This window comes from Orycteropus afer, unplaced genomic scaffold (assembly GCF_000298275.1).
Source record: "Orycteropus afer afer isolate SDZICR_OR568_19922 unplaced genomic scaffold, OryAfe1.0 scaffold00037, whole genome shotgun sequence".
NCBI classification, from domain to species: Eukaryota; Metazoa; Chordata; class Mammalia; order Tubulidentata; family Orycteropodidae; genus Orycteropus; species Orycteropus afer.
The window spans coordinates 712,882-727,343 of NW_006921624.1; the positions used below are offsets into that span (position 1 = coordinate 712,882).

At 39.2% G+C, this 14,462-nt stretch overlaps 1 protein-coding gene across 1 annotated transcript in view; it reads left to right on the forward strand.

Annotated features, from left to right (window-relative positions):
• DENND1A (DENN domain containing 1A) overlaps positions 1-14,462 on the forward strand; it is a 581,826-nt gene that overhangs the window by 149,805 nt on the left and 417,559 nt on the right. The window contains exon 5 of the mRNA XM_042780373.1: positions 5,754-5,873. Coding sequence (XP_042636307.1) covers positions 5,754-5,873 — 120 coding nt within the window. The remainder of the gene's footprint in view (positions 1-5,753; positions 5,874-14,462) is intronic.

A 14,462-nucleotide genomic window follows, 5' to 3' on the forward strand; every position in this document is an offset into this window, starting at 1 on the left:
TCAATTCATGGAGATTTCTTTCTCTTCTCATCTTGCTGCATTTAGTACAGTTAGCCACACCCCTGTTTGCCTGGTTTTCCTTTTTCTTTGATAGTATCTTTTCTACTCTGTGAACTGGTGTTTCTAGAACTGAGTCCTGGGTCAAGTCCCTTCTTTTTTTTCCCTCTCTCTCTAAACTTTCTCCCTTAGTGATCTCATTCCTTATCCTGGCCTTAAATACCATCTCTGTGTAGATAACTTCCAAATTTACAACTTCAACCCAAACTTCCTGCAACCTCCTAACTAGTATGTATGTTCAACTACTTACTTGACATTTCTGTTAAGATGTTTCATAGGCTTCTCAGACTGAACATATCTCAAATGGAACCCTTGAATGTCCCTTCCCCCTAAATTTGTTAATATGTCCTGTTATTAGAGAGCTCTGGTGGCATTGTGCCTAAGGCATTTTTGACTGCTAACCACAAGGTTGGTGGTTCAAACCCACAAGCCACTCCATGGAAGGAAGACTGGGCAAACAACTTCCATAAAGATTTACAGCCTTGGAAACCCAAAAGGGAGTTGCTATGAGTCAGAATCAACTCAATGGCAGTGAGGTTTTTTTTTTTTTTTTTGTCCTGTTATTAAATGGTAATATCCTACCTTTTCACTCCCTAATTTTCATGGATAAAATTTTTCATATTTTACATCAATTTTTCATACTTTACATCTGTTTAAAATCCAAGTTTCCCATCTTCCCTGCTCAAAGGTCCAAGTTGTGAGAAAGACATTGATCTGAAATGTCTGGGGACCAACCCTGGGTCACATGTTGCCCGATACAGAGCAACACTCATCTGCTTGAGAAACTCAATGGATGATTCTGAAAACAGCAGAGATCTCTGCACTCACTTTGTCTACATGACTCCAATGAAGTAAATATGAATCATAAGTGGAGAATCAAAAGTATGAAATCCAGAAGGAACAGTGGAGATCTAATCCAACTCCCTCAATTTTATCCATGAAATCCATTTGCAACCCTGTCATTTGTACCTGCTAATTGTAACTTGCCACTGTCCACCCCTTTCCATCTCTATTCACCGACCAATCTTACCTGCCAGAAAAAAAACAAACTAACTGCCATCAAGTTGGATCCGACTCATAGCACACCTCCTTGGGTTTCTAAGGTGGTATCACGATGGAAATAGATTGCCCAAAGATGACTGAAACCCTCCTGATTATGGTCCCTCTTTCTACTCTTGGCTTTTCCCAAACTGTTTGCCACATAACAGATAAAAAACTTAAAACTATAAGCCAGGTAATATCATTCTCTTGATTAAAACTATTTAGTGGTTTTCCATTGCTTAAAAACAATTCTGACTCTACCATGACCTATGAGATTATTTGCATGATTGGATGCTTGCTTTATCCAGCGACTTCTTATGTCATTTTCTCCCATCTCTCCTGTGCTTCAGCCATACAGGTAGCATGACTTAGGAGTCTCAGGATTGTTGTAAGTTGGTTCTGATGTAAGTTAAATACCTCTGCTTGTAGTTTTCATTATTACTGCCTTTTATAATCAGTATCTTCATAAATCTGATCTTTATTTGTTTTTGGGGTTATAAACATTACATACAAACATCTCAGAATAATTACACAGCAAATTATGTGCTGTGACATTGTATGTGGTGTGCATATTACTAACAATATGATGTATTAAAAAAAAAAACACCCAAACAAAGTAAACCAGATGGTCAGTCATCAAATACATCATAAGTCGGGGACTACCTGTACTGGTTTCTTTTAGTTTCTAGAACATGCCTAGCTCTTTCTAGCTCCAGCATCCTTGCACAGCTCTTTTTTTCTGTCTTCCTGAAAAATTCAGTCCCCTCCTCCTTGAATGGCTGCTTTCTTGCATCATCTCAGAGAAGCTGTCTTTGACCATTGTCTCAATAGATCCTTTCCTTCTCTTCCACCTTCTCCTTTATTCCTTCTTTATTTTCATAATAACACTATGATAAGCTGTATGTTTTGCAGTGTATTTGTTTATTATTCCTCCCTAACTAGACAGTAAGCCCCAGGAGGGCAGTGACCACATGGCCCCTGTTGTTTATGCAGCACTTGTTACAGTGCTCAGTGTAGTTGCTCATTTTGTAAAATGAATAACTAAAACTGAGGCTGACATGTAAAACCCATTTCTCACTGGAAGGCTGTAATCAAACTGCTCATCCACATGATTCATGACTCTAAAGTCCATTTATACACTGGACCTGTAAACAACTTCAAGATTAAGCAAAATGCTGCTGGAGGAGACTTGAGTATCTGACAGGCATTTAAAAGGTGGCATGAAGGTTGATGTCTGTGGTTTGAAAAGTCATTGCTTTTTTCCTTTGTATTCTGTATTCATGTAGGCATGGGAAGCCCATCTAATTAATGGTGGTTTTGGCTCTGGTCTCCTGAGTTTATTTCTGGAGATACTCGGGTTTGGTTTCTCTTGCTTAATGCCATGTATAGTCGTGTTTGATAAGAAGCTATCTGAATTCCTCACATACCAGAGTTCCTTATAGTGAGTTGAACGCTTCCTTGGGAGGATTTTCATTGTGTTTAGTGCAGTGTGGCAGAATGCAGACAACTCTGAACCAGAAATTGGTTCTAGATTTTTGTCCTACCCCTGATTACTGGGGGGGAAAAAAATAAAAACAAACACTGAGCCTCAGTTTCCCTAGCTGTAAATGAAGAGAATTGGATGAGATGATTTCTAAGGTTCTTCCCAGCTTTAATTATTGGCTTCTGTAAAGAAGTCATAGTTGCTGATCCTGGAGGTAAACACAACTGCAGCTGTGAAGGAAGCAGACCCTCTCCCCAGAGTTACTTTTGTGGAGAAATAGTGAACATTCCTATAGACCACCTCAGCAAGCAGAGAGGGAATGATAAAATTCCTTGGAGACTCAGAACCATTCAAGCTAACCTCACTTTGACTGCCCTTTTCTGGACTTTTTTTTTTTTTTTTCCAGTTTATTGGAAATTATCCAAGGAATTTAATACTTTAGAATTCAATGGTTTTAAAAGGCTTTTGATGATTTGTACTTCACCCTACCAGAAATGAAAAGGTAAATCTATTGAGATTAATAAGTGTTCCCTTCTAAACTGTGACATCCCAAAAAGTCTTTTTCACATTATTGCAAGTTTAAGTGGCTTTTGCTTCCTTAGCCGAAAAACTACCCCTTAACTGAAAAGAGGCGACAGACCAGGGAGAAAAGGCACCCTAACTTCCTAGAAAGCTGAGTCAGTCAGGAAGACTAAGCAAATGCATGATTTTAGTTTGAAATTTAGTTTTCACATCCCTTTTATTTGTTCCTAATATAGGCTGGCCTTTATGCGAAATGCTTATCTCACTTACTTGCAAAACATCCTTTGGGTTGTGTGGTAGTATTCCCATTGTTATTCCAGATGAAGAAACTGAAGTGCTTAGAAGTTATTACTAAATTAAGGCCCAGCTTGGAAGTGACTGAGGTGCAATTTGAACAAAGTAAATGAGTAATGAATCTTTCTTTGAGTCTATAATGTAACTAAAAGCATTTTCAGTATTTTTAATAGTAGTGGAAAGATAATAGGAAATTAATGATAGCTAGTTCACAAACCAAATTGTGTTCAATCTCTGTCCTTTTCCTAGAGATCCTGTGTATTTTCTTTTCATCCAGTTCTATCAATACCCTTCCCTTCTAGGGTGCTTCTTAGAGAGTATTCATTTTCAATAACCCATAAGTGAAATCAAACCCTGAGATAAAATAATTAACAGTAAAATTTCGTATGATCACATAATAGTATTTCACAAAAACATGACTTTATTTGTAACTTAGAATCATCCTGACCTGTTGCTTTAAATATTTTAATAACACAGGTTCCTTCCCCAGTGAGGCCCACTTTTCTTTCCAATCACTTTAATTATGTGAGCTAGAATCCTGTTTCTCACACATCTTCAGTTCTCAACCTTGTTAAAATTAATCATATAATCCCCCTTTAAAACATAGTATTAAATCACCATAGTAACACAGTATCCAAGCTTTACAGATAAAACATAACAGCCATAGAAGGTAGGTTTGGTGTCCCCTTGACGACTCTGTAACTTTTATAGAAATGTGTTCTTTCTCTGGCTTATGTAAGGTGGAGGGATAGCATTACTTACACCTGTTTTATTACCACGTTGCTTTACAATTGCCACCTTGTTTTGTTCACCTTCCTAGTTAAATAGGGAAAGTGGAGCACTTACTGTTCTTTCTGAATTACTTTCTTGTACTCTCTAACCACTCTGCAGGGGAAGGAATTGTTTCCTTAAATATGACCAGGAAGGGTCCATTGACCTTTGTACAAGGATACCTTGAAAGCCTCTTTAATTTTAATTTTCATATGTGGTTTATATAGGGGAGTTTTGGAGAGGAAGGCTACTGTATATTTTGAAATTTATTTCATATCATGTTCAAAGACTCAACAAGAATTCTGCCTTTGCAAAAGGCCTGGTGAATCATGATTTTCATTTTCAATGATAATTTATAAAGTGAATTATTTCTATGTGAGAACATTGATTTGGATAGTTTATAAATTTGAGTATTTTTTATAAAGTAGAAATTTGCCTTAGAGTTGATGAGATTCTTTGAGCAAATTCAATTTCAAATTCTAAAATAGTATGTTAGTATAAGTTTACGTACTAGACTTTGAAATGTTTATGTTCTTAAAAAGAAATCCAAGCTAATGGGTAAACAGATTTTTGAAAAGTGGATTTTTAAAAATTTCGTAAATTTTTAAAAAGATAGCATTTGTATCAATCTGGTAATATGCTTTATATTATTTAAAAAAACATGTTTTCAGTTTTACATTAAGGCTTTTTCGTGTGTGGCCTTATTTTTGCATTTATACAATAATTTTTAGCTTTTTTTCTCTTTAATGGCTTTCTTTAAAAATATTGCTTCTGTTTCTTAGACAGCACTTTGGATTACTGGTCTACTTTTTATTTCTGATCTCTAAAATATGAAATTATGAAAGATGAAAAAATTTAGGCAAATAATTGTTAACCTTGCCCTCTTTTCTTTCCACTTAGCTCTGTGACCTTGATTAAGTTATCTAATTATTCTGTCCCTTAGTTTCCTCTTCTGTAAAATGGGAACATCATCTAAATTCCAGGGTGGTTGTGGGCGTTAAATGAGATGGTACATACAAGTGTCTAGCTTTGTGACTGGGACAGTGTAGACACTGAAATTTTGCTTTGCAGTCACCATTACTTTCTGAATAGAGCATTAATTAGGTGAGTATTGTTAATAGCAAACTGATAGAATGGGCTTTGGAGTCAGATGAGCCTAGGCTTAAAATCTAGCTTTTTGCCACTTTCCAGCTGGGACCTTAGGCAATACCTCTCTGGGACTATTTCCTCCTCTATAAAAATGAGGTTAATAGAATGCACCTTTCAAGATTCATGGGATGATTAACAGAGTTACCCCAGTGCCTGAACTCAGTAAGTGGAAGAAGACAGAATAGCTTCGACAATTTTGCGTTCTGAGCTGATCACTAAAATGGGCTGCTCACTCTCTCTCTCTCTCTCTCTCTCTCTTTTTTTTTTTTTTTTTTACATGTTCATTGTCTATTTCCCTGAAGCGTATAAATTTTAAGTTTGTAAAGAGTTCTACCGAGAAAGGAAATGTTACAGGTTCAATGACTTGTCGTGATTAGCTACTCTATCAAGAAACTTACTGCACATTCCTTTTCCCTTTGTTCTGTCTCTGCTGCAGTCTCACAGTTAGCCAAGTTGGCCAGAACTTCACATTTGTGCTCACTGACATTGACAGCAAACAGAGATTCGGGTTCTGCCGCTTATCTTCAGGAGCGAAGAGCTGCTTCTGTATCTTAAGGTAAGGGAGAATGGCTTTTGACAATTGGCTAGTTCTGTGAGACAGTGTCAGCTTTTGCGTGGTCCTTTCATAATTAAAATTTCCAGCTGTTCTTTTTATTTTCCTATCTGTTTCCCACAAGTCACTGCACTTGAGGAGAAGGACTTCAAAATGTTGTTCTTGCACTTTAGGTTCTGCAGATAATTGTATTTATTTATTTGTATCACTTCCCTTGGGTGGGAAAGGGATCATTGCTTCTGTGTAGTAGGAGGCTGGAGAGTCAGCATGGCTTCAGTTCCTCCTGCTGTTATCTGGAGCTGTCAGAAATTAGCCTGTTAGGCTTTCCCTTGGACATTTTGTGTATGTAAGATTATTAATAAAGTATGTGTCTCTAGCTAAGGACATCTTGCAGACACTGATTGTGTCGTCCTCAAAATAACACCCTTGCCCTCTTTGGGTCAATGAGTGAGTAACTGTTTCTCAACTTGGGTACCTCTGAAGAGGTTTGAAAAAAGTGCAGAATCCTGTAAGAAGACTTCTTGAGGTCTTCTAAAATCCCCTTCATATACCAGAGCCACACTTGCTTAATGCTCTGTTTCCTCTTGCCAGAGGGGTAAGGCGTGTTCTAGGGGGAAGGTTGTGTGTAAATCTGATTTTGGAATTGCTGGCTCTGCGGGCTCCTGCTGGGAGCCTCCTGAGGGGGAAGTAAAGGCACCCCACACGCTCTCCTCTCCATCTGCCTCAGTTAAGTAGGTGTCAGAGGGGCCTGCCTGCTGTCTCTCTCTGCTCATGTGGAGCAGCCCAGGGCAGGACAGCAGGGAGGTGCCCCTGACAAAACCCTGGTCCCCAGTCTTGGGCTTGGGCCTGGGGAAAAAAGGCCAGACCCTCTATGAATTCCAGAAAAGGATAGTTCTCTGGCGTACTAGTCTTTGCACTTTCTTCTTTTTCTCACCAAGAAAAGACCCACCCCCCTCCTCCTTCTTATTCCCCAAGTGCACATACCCTCACACCCTCACACTGTAGGAGGAAGAGTAGCTGACTATTTAAAATTGTTTTATTCAATAACTGTCAGCCTGGATGCTACACTTTTGAACTTCTCTACACAAATCTTATTATTATTGTTTTTAATCATTGACATCAACTCTTTTCCATACCAAGTATAGCATTTGTAATTTGGGTAGTAGATGACAACTGTGGGATGGACCTTAGGAAGGAAGTACAACCTGGCTACTTTGTGAGATTAAAGTGTATACAGCTGTTCCCAAGCATATCCCAGTAGCCCAGGTCCAAGTTTGTAAACAATTATCTTTTGATTTAACAAAGTTTAAAGAAATCCCCCCCATTTTTGTTTAATGTTACATTTAGGTTTGGTCAAGACACTACATATTTATATACAGGCAGTTCCCTGGTTACGAATATCTGAGTTATGTACAACCCATAGTTATGAACCAAACTTCCCCTTTCTTCCCCCTAAAGCCTATTATGTTAAAAACTCAAGGTACGTACAGTGGTTTATGATAACAAGCAGGTGCTATTTGGCAATGCACGTCAAAACATTATTACTATTATTACTGTATTATTGTGTTTAAAAGGTTTTAGTGTATCTGGAAGTGTTTCTTTAAAGTTTTTTATACATAGAGATATATTGAATACTAAGACAAACATTTGGCTGACTGACTAGATACAAACCATGTCTAACTGTTCTGTCTTAGGTACAAATTCGACTTAAACACAAAGTTAGGAACAGAATTTGTTCATAATCTGGGGACTGCCTGTATTCATTTGGAGGTGGTGAAGGCTCAAATTGAGTTCTTTAAACTTTGCCAAAAGGTTTTTCCCCATAATATTTTGAGTTACAATGCTGCTTTCTTCCTTTTCGTGCTGGATTATAAATGTGTGTAGTTTATGGGAAACTCTGAACTGGATTGGAGAAGCTTATTTTAAAATTAAAATGTAAAGCTTTTCTCCGATTATGGTGTTTGACTTTGTATATTTAATTGGTAGTGTTGTTGTTGTTGTTGTTATGTGCCGTGGAGTCAAACCCGACTCATAGCGACCCCTCCTTGGGTTTCTGAGGCAGTATCACTACGGAAGTAGGATTGCCCAATCTTCCTTCCGAGGAGTGGCTGGTGGGTTAGAACCGCCAGCCATCTGGTTAGCAGGCAAGTGTCTTAGCCACTATGCTACCAGAGCTCCCATAATAGGTAGTAGGGTCACGGATTTCATGTTTGTAAGAAGCTACTTGAACAGTTGTCATCATTTAGAATGAAAAATAGCAGCAATTGGTGTGTTTTATGCTAGCTTGAACTTGAGAAAATTTGATGGGTTCATTCATTCGTCGGTCCTTAACTAAATGCCTACTATTAGCTAGTTCCTACCCTTGAGGAGTTTCCAAGACATGCTGGGGAGATGATGATCACACTACAGGATGCTATTTGTAATATAATAGAGTAATCTCATGGCAGAGTGTCTTCTTACTATTGATTTTCTAGAGCCAGAGGATAGTGACTGAGGTTAAAAATAGAGTCCCGTGTCAATTCAAGAACATATATTATATGGGTATTTAACATGAGGGGAGAAAACTCTATTTTATTCAGCTGTATTTATATAAAGGGCACACATAACGGCACTTCTCCTGTGTTTGGTTTGGGAACATTGCTGACTTGAGGATAGCATGTTAATGGAAGGATTTACTGTTAACCCTGAATGACTGGTTGGTGATGTACCCAACAGAGAGTGGTGAGGTCTACCAAAGGAATGAGGGTTGGGTCCAGGCAAGATTATTAACATTGTCCCCTTTCTCTTGTGCTGCTCAGTCACCTTGCTTTCTTCAGATACTTTCCCTTTGGTTAGCCTGTACTTGAGATCCAGTCACCCTTCACATGTGCCCAGTGCTACAACTGAAGTCTGTTTATAAGATGCTGTTTTGGTTACCTCTTATGCCGTGTTAGTAAACATACCACAAATGGGATGGCTTTAACAAACAGGAGTTTATTCTCTCACTGTTTTGGAGGCTAGAAATCTGAGTTCAAAATGCCAAGCTCTAGGAGAGTTTTTTATGGCTGGGGATGGTAATTGGGCTGTGAAATCAAACATGCATGAACTGTTGAATGGAAATCAAATTTGCTTTGTAAATTTGCACCCAAAGCACAATTTAAAAAAAAAAAAAACAAACAACAGAACTCTGCCTCTTGCTCCTGGCCCACTGGAGCTAGAGGTGTCTCTTCTCTCAGGCAGCTGCTGGCTGTTGAGGCTAACAAGCCCAAGGTCGACAGATAAAATGGCACAGTCCCAATATTACCAAACAACACAGCAGGCCACTAGTTCAAGTCCAGAGACAGCACCAAGATCAGTAGGAAACATGGCAGGCTGCTTAATGAAGACTCGACTACATGCAGGGTCCAAGTGTGCCAAAATGCTGCAGAGACCTTTCTCAATGCTTTTCCTTATGTGCTGGAAGCAGACCACATCCCTATGGTAGCAACTCAGCCGCTGCAGTAGATTCCACCGTGGGGTTGATTACCAGTCTCATCATGGGGAGTAACTAGAGTCAGCTGCCCAGCCACTCAGCAGGCTCTGCCAAGTTGACACATAACCTTCACTACCATAGATACCCTTACTATTGCTTTCCATTTCTTCTCATGAGAGATGTAGCTCCCAGTAATGACTCTGTGCAGATATAGCCTCTATTATTAAAGGATTTAGCTTCTTAGGATCATTTCCTCCCACTTGTGCCTCATCTTTCAAGCTCATGTACTTACTGACCCATATGAGCTGCTGTACTTTCTCTGCCTTCACTCATCTTCCCAATCTCCCGTACTCAACCTAGACTCCTCCTCAGAGCAGCCTTCTGTAAGCAGAGATAATGAATTATTCCCTACTCTATCCCATACCCTACCAGGTTTTGCATACTTTAGTCATGCACTCATTAGCCCCAACCTTTCTTTGTTTTTCTCCTATTGGACTGCTAACTCTTTAGGATTAAAGGGTCTTATTCAACTTTGTATCCTCAGCACTTGGTGTGTGCATGTTTTTCAGAGGAAGGGACACACATCAGAAATGGAAGAACAGGGCTCACAAGTCTCTAAGGGAGAGGGCAGGGTCTCCTGGGGCACAGTTTCAAAGAGCAAATAAGAAATGTAGTTATTTGTAAAAGCATGGCTCATGTTACCAAACTCATTTCATATTAGTTGTAAAAGATGCACCTTTGAATCTCACAGTGGAGGTCCAATGTTGAGTGACAGGCATTATGTCCATAAAGGATTTTGCCATCAGTATTACAAAATTTAAACTTAATTTCACAATGAAAAGGCAGTCCTTTATATGACATAACTTCCATATATTTTAAGTTCATTTTTATCATCTCCCATTCCCACTAGAATATAAGCTCCATGAAGTCAGGGAATTTTTCTTCTTCTTCTTCTTTTTTTTTTTTGACAGATATATTCAGAGTATGTTGATGAATGCCTGGCACATGGTATATGCCCACCCAGTAATACTTGTTTTATGAAGGAATGAATCCTTGGGAAATAAGCCCTTTGTTTAGTTTAAGAAAAAAGTTTTTAAAAGTTGTTCTGAACTCTTGTCATCAGATAGTCTTGACGGAAATGTTGCTGTGCTAGAGTATTAATAAGTTCCATCATACAGGTACCACTGTATATCAAGCTGAATGTGTGATTTGCTCTCATGTTTGTCTAGTTTCTGCCATTAAAGACTTTTTACTTCTCCTTGAGATTTACCATAGTATTTCGTAACTAGTTGCTGGATGGTAGTTAAGACTAGATTAAAAGTATTAGGAGAGTAATAGTTATAGGTAAATTAGTCATCTTCATTTTTAAACTCAGGAATGTAAGGAGAGTATTTTAGCGTTTTCAGATAGCACCATCTGAGTTTGATACTAGAACCGAGATTTTTTTTCATGGCTGAAAGAACTGAATTCTCTGAACTTGGTATTACAAAATGAAAACAATAGTTTTTTTTTTGTTGTTGTTGTTATTTACCAAATACAGAATGGAACATGCTTCTGGGTGCTCTGTTCCCATACGGCCTCTGATTTTGATACCCACCCCATATTTTATTTCTGCTATCCTTACTATTTTTGAAGCCACTCAATCTTTGGGAAAGGAATAAATAAATAATTAAAATATTATGTGATAGATGCTATTTTAAATAAATGTGTGTGTGAGGTTTTTTGGGGTCACAGAATAGGCAGCACTCATCTCTGACTTGGATGTTGTTGTTGTTATGGGCCGTCGAGTCGGACCCAACTCATAGCGACCCCTCTCCTTGGGTTTCTGAGATAGTATCACTATGGAAGTAGATTGCCCAACCTTCCTTCCAAGGAGTAGCTGGTGGGTTTGAAACACCAGCCTTCTGGTTAGCAGTCAAGTGCCTTAGGCACTACGCTACCAGAGCTCCCCTGACTTGGGGTAGTCAGGGAAAATGTTGCTGATGGGTTCTACTGCTAACCAGAAGGTTGGCAGTTCAAACCCGCTAGCCTCTCCATGGAAGGAAGACTGGGCAATCTACTTCTATAAAGCTTTACTGCCTCAGAAACCGAAAGTGGGTCGTTAAGAGTCAGAATCGACTTGATGGCAGTGAGTTTGGTTTTTTTGGTTTACAGAATGAGTAGGGAATTGTATGAAGGAGAATGGGAGAAAAGCTCTGTAGGCAATGAGAACTAGTGTGTAAGGCTCATAGATGTGAAAGGTTTAGCAAAATGGAAGAACGTTGAGAAGTCTAGTGAAAGCATCACAAGAGATGATGCCACAAAAGTCCTGGGGCCAGTTTGTGAAAGCTTTTGTGGGACATTCTCAAGATTTTGGATTTATCCCATCCTTAGACATACTGATGTTTGTAGAGCAAGATCAAAGTGGCTTTTTGTGCATGAAATTGTTATCTCTGTGTGCTTGGATTTTTTGAGTATTGTTAGAAGGGGCACTATGTAGCACTTTGAGAAAGGCAGCCAGATTTATGTTGAATTTTGTAAAACTTCAACTTAAGTTGTTGTTCTTCTTTTTTAAACTATGGGGTAATGTTCCTGGACTCTTATTGGACAGTGATTATCTTTTTTTCCATGCTAGTTGGCTTATGGACTTGTTTAAACATTGTGTTAAGTGACAACTGTCTTCCTTCTAGAACACTTTCTAACATAATAAGAGGAGCAGCTAATATGTGCTATTTCATCTGTATTGTCCTCATTTTCACTATGAACAGAGAACATCTCAGTTTTTGCTACTGAAAGAATAAAAAGCTAGAAGTAATAAAGGAATCTGGTTTTAAGAACTTTGGCTTCTCTCTCTCTAGTTGCTCCAGTGTTTTTTAAACAACACAGTTCAGGAGAAAAATCAAAAGGCTCTTGTTTCCTTTGGCAGGTGCGGTGGCAGAAGCCCTTTTGGGTTGTGTGCTAGCTGCTTTAGTTTAAAATAAGTGCGAGGGAGGTGGGAGTGGGAGTTGGAGAGGAGGGCTATGGGGACAGCTCCCAGATTTTTACCTTGAAAGCAGGTGTTGCTGAAATATTCCAGAAACAGATGGAATCTCCTATTCTTGTTTTAAGCTATTTATAGTTGTCTCACTGGAGGGTACCCTGTTGTACAAAAATGCACAGCCTGATGTTTGAGGGCAGTTTGGGCATCAAAGCTGGGGTCCTCCCCTCTGGGAGAAATTTGCTTTTTTCCCAATGCCTTAAATGCCTTTTGGGAAAACCGAATCTTTCATATTATTTAACAGAGGACTTCCCTCTGCCTTTCAAGTGTTTTCCTTTCTCTCTCGAGCTATTTGATTTCTTTTTAATTCTTCCCCTTAAAAGTAAGATGAGTCCTATGTTGTTGTTGTTGGTGGTGGTGGTGGTGGTGGTAGTGGTGGTGATGATGGTTGTTTTCTGTATGGTCAGTTGGGAGAAGGCCTCGTTGCTATGGCAGAATTTATAATTCCACCCACTGTGGCTCCTGGCACATGGTTTCTGTCAGAATCTGAACCCATGGGATGGGGCCCCTGGAGGCTCTTCTTAAGATCCTCAGTATTTTGTGTGTGGGATGTGCTCATCAGAACATGATTTTGTGGGAAGTTTTAACTTTTTTTTTCCTTAATTTAAAAAAAAAAAAAGAAAAGAAAGAAAGAAATGAAGTGGTTGGGGAATGTTGCGTGTTTTATTGCCATACAGATGCCTTCATGGATAGAAACAGATAATCCTCTTGGGAGCCACAACTCAACAATAGTAACAAGCTGTACAATTTAAAGAAAATCACCTTTGAGAAGAAGAAAGGGAAATAAATAAAATTGCCCTTGCTTGCCTAGTGGCCTGCTGCTGGAGGTTGATTTGAAGGCTGGGAAGCTGGACAGTTGGAGGGACAGGTGTGTCTTCAGCAGCAGCGACAGTGCAGCTTGTGCCAGCAGCCTCAGGGCTGTTTGTTGGCTGTCGGAGGAAGCTTCTTTTCTCCTCCTGGTTGGTTTCAAAGGAGACCAGTCTGGCTCAGCCTTCCTGCAAGCAATCTGAGCCCAGGGTTATGCGTTTTTGAGACTCTAAGATTTAGGCTAAAAGAAGTTTTTCATTTTTGAGACTGAATGAGTCACAGACGTTACAAGAGGCATTGCATTTTCTCACTGTGTTTTGAAAGCAGAATGCTTCCTTGTTTTAATGGTCATGAAGTATGATACAAGGCAGTAAATAAAACTACCTTAGAAACTCCAGAAGCAGCTTTATTATTATTATTATTGTTTTCTTCCTCATACCCTGCCCCTCCTGCTGCCTCCATCAGATATGGCAGATGGTTTACGTAATTCTCATTTATTCTTATAGCAACCTTATGAACTTACCTCCATTGGAGACATAAGGAGGCTGAGGCTGAGAGAGGTGTAGTGACTTGCCCAAGATCACATAGGCAGTAAGTGAAGGATTCTGGTTTGCAATTCAAGATCTAACCCAAAGCTTATACTCTCAAGCACTGGGCTCATTTCTAATAACTTTCTTTTAGCTCTGATTTAAAACTTCAAATACTATTTTCCTCCCACCAAAACAACCTTTGCTTTTCAAAAGCTTGATTGTCCCTTCATAGATACTTAGTTAAAAGTGTCATGATGGTTAATTTGCCTTTACAGAATGCTTCCAAGTGAGTTCAAAAGGCTCTTCGAGATAATGTACCAAAGCCCACTCTCATTTTATAAATGATGAAAATGAGATCTGAAGAGGGATGATTTCTGTTCCCTGTCCATTAGCTAATGGCAGTCTTCTGACTCTATGTCCAGAGTTTTGTCTGGGGCATGACAATGAAACTCGAGGATAAACTTGAGTTCAAGACTCAGTAGCTTCCAGTTAGCATCAAGGAGGCACATTCCCTTTTGGCCAGCATTAGTGCAGCTAATGTGTGCAACCCAACTGTGTGATGATTAGGTAAATGGATTTATGACTGCATAGAGGGGTCTGAATTTAGATCGCCTGACCCTTTCATTGAGCAGTTTTAGAAGCGGTAGGAAGCCTAATGTTTTCCTCTTTGGGAGAGGTCTCAGGAGATTAGGAAGCAAGTAGTGTACCTCTTTGCATTGTTTCCCTCAGAAAAAACACTGTGCCCTCTGAAGCCTGCCATTCCTGCAGTTCTAGCAATCAGTTATGAG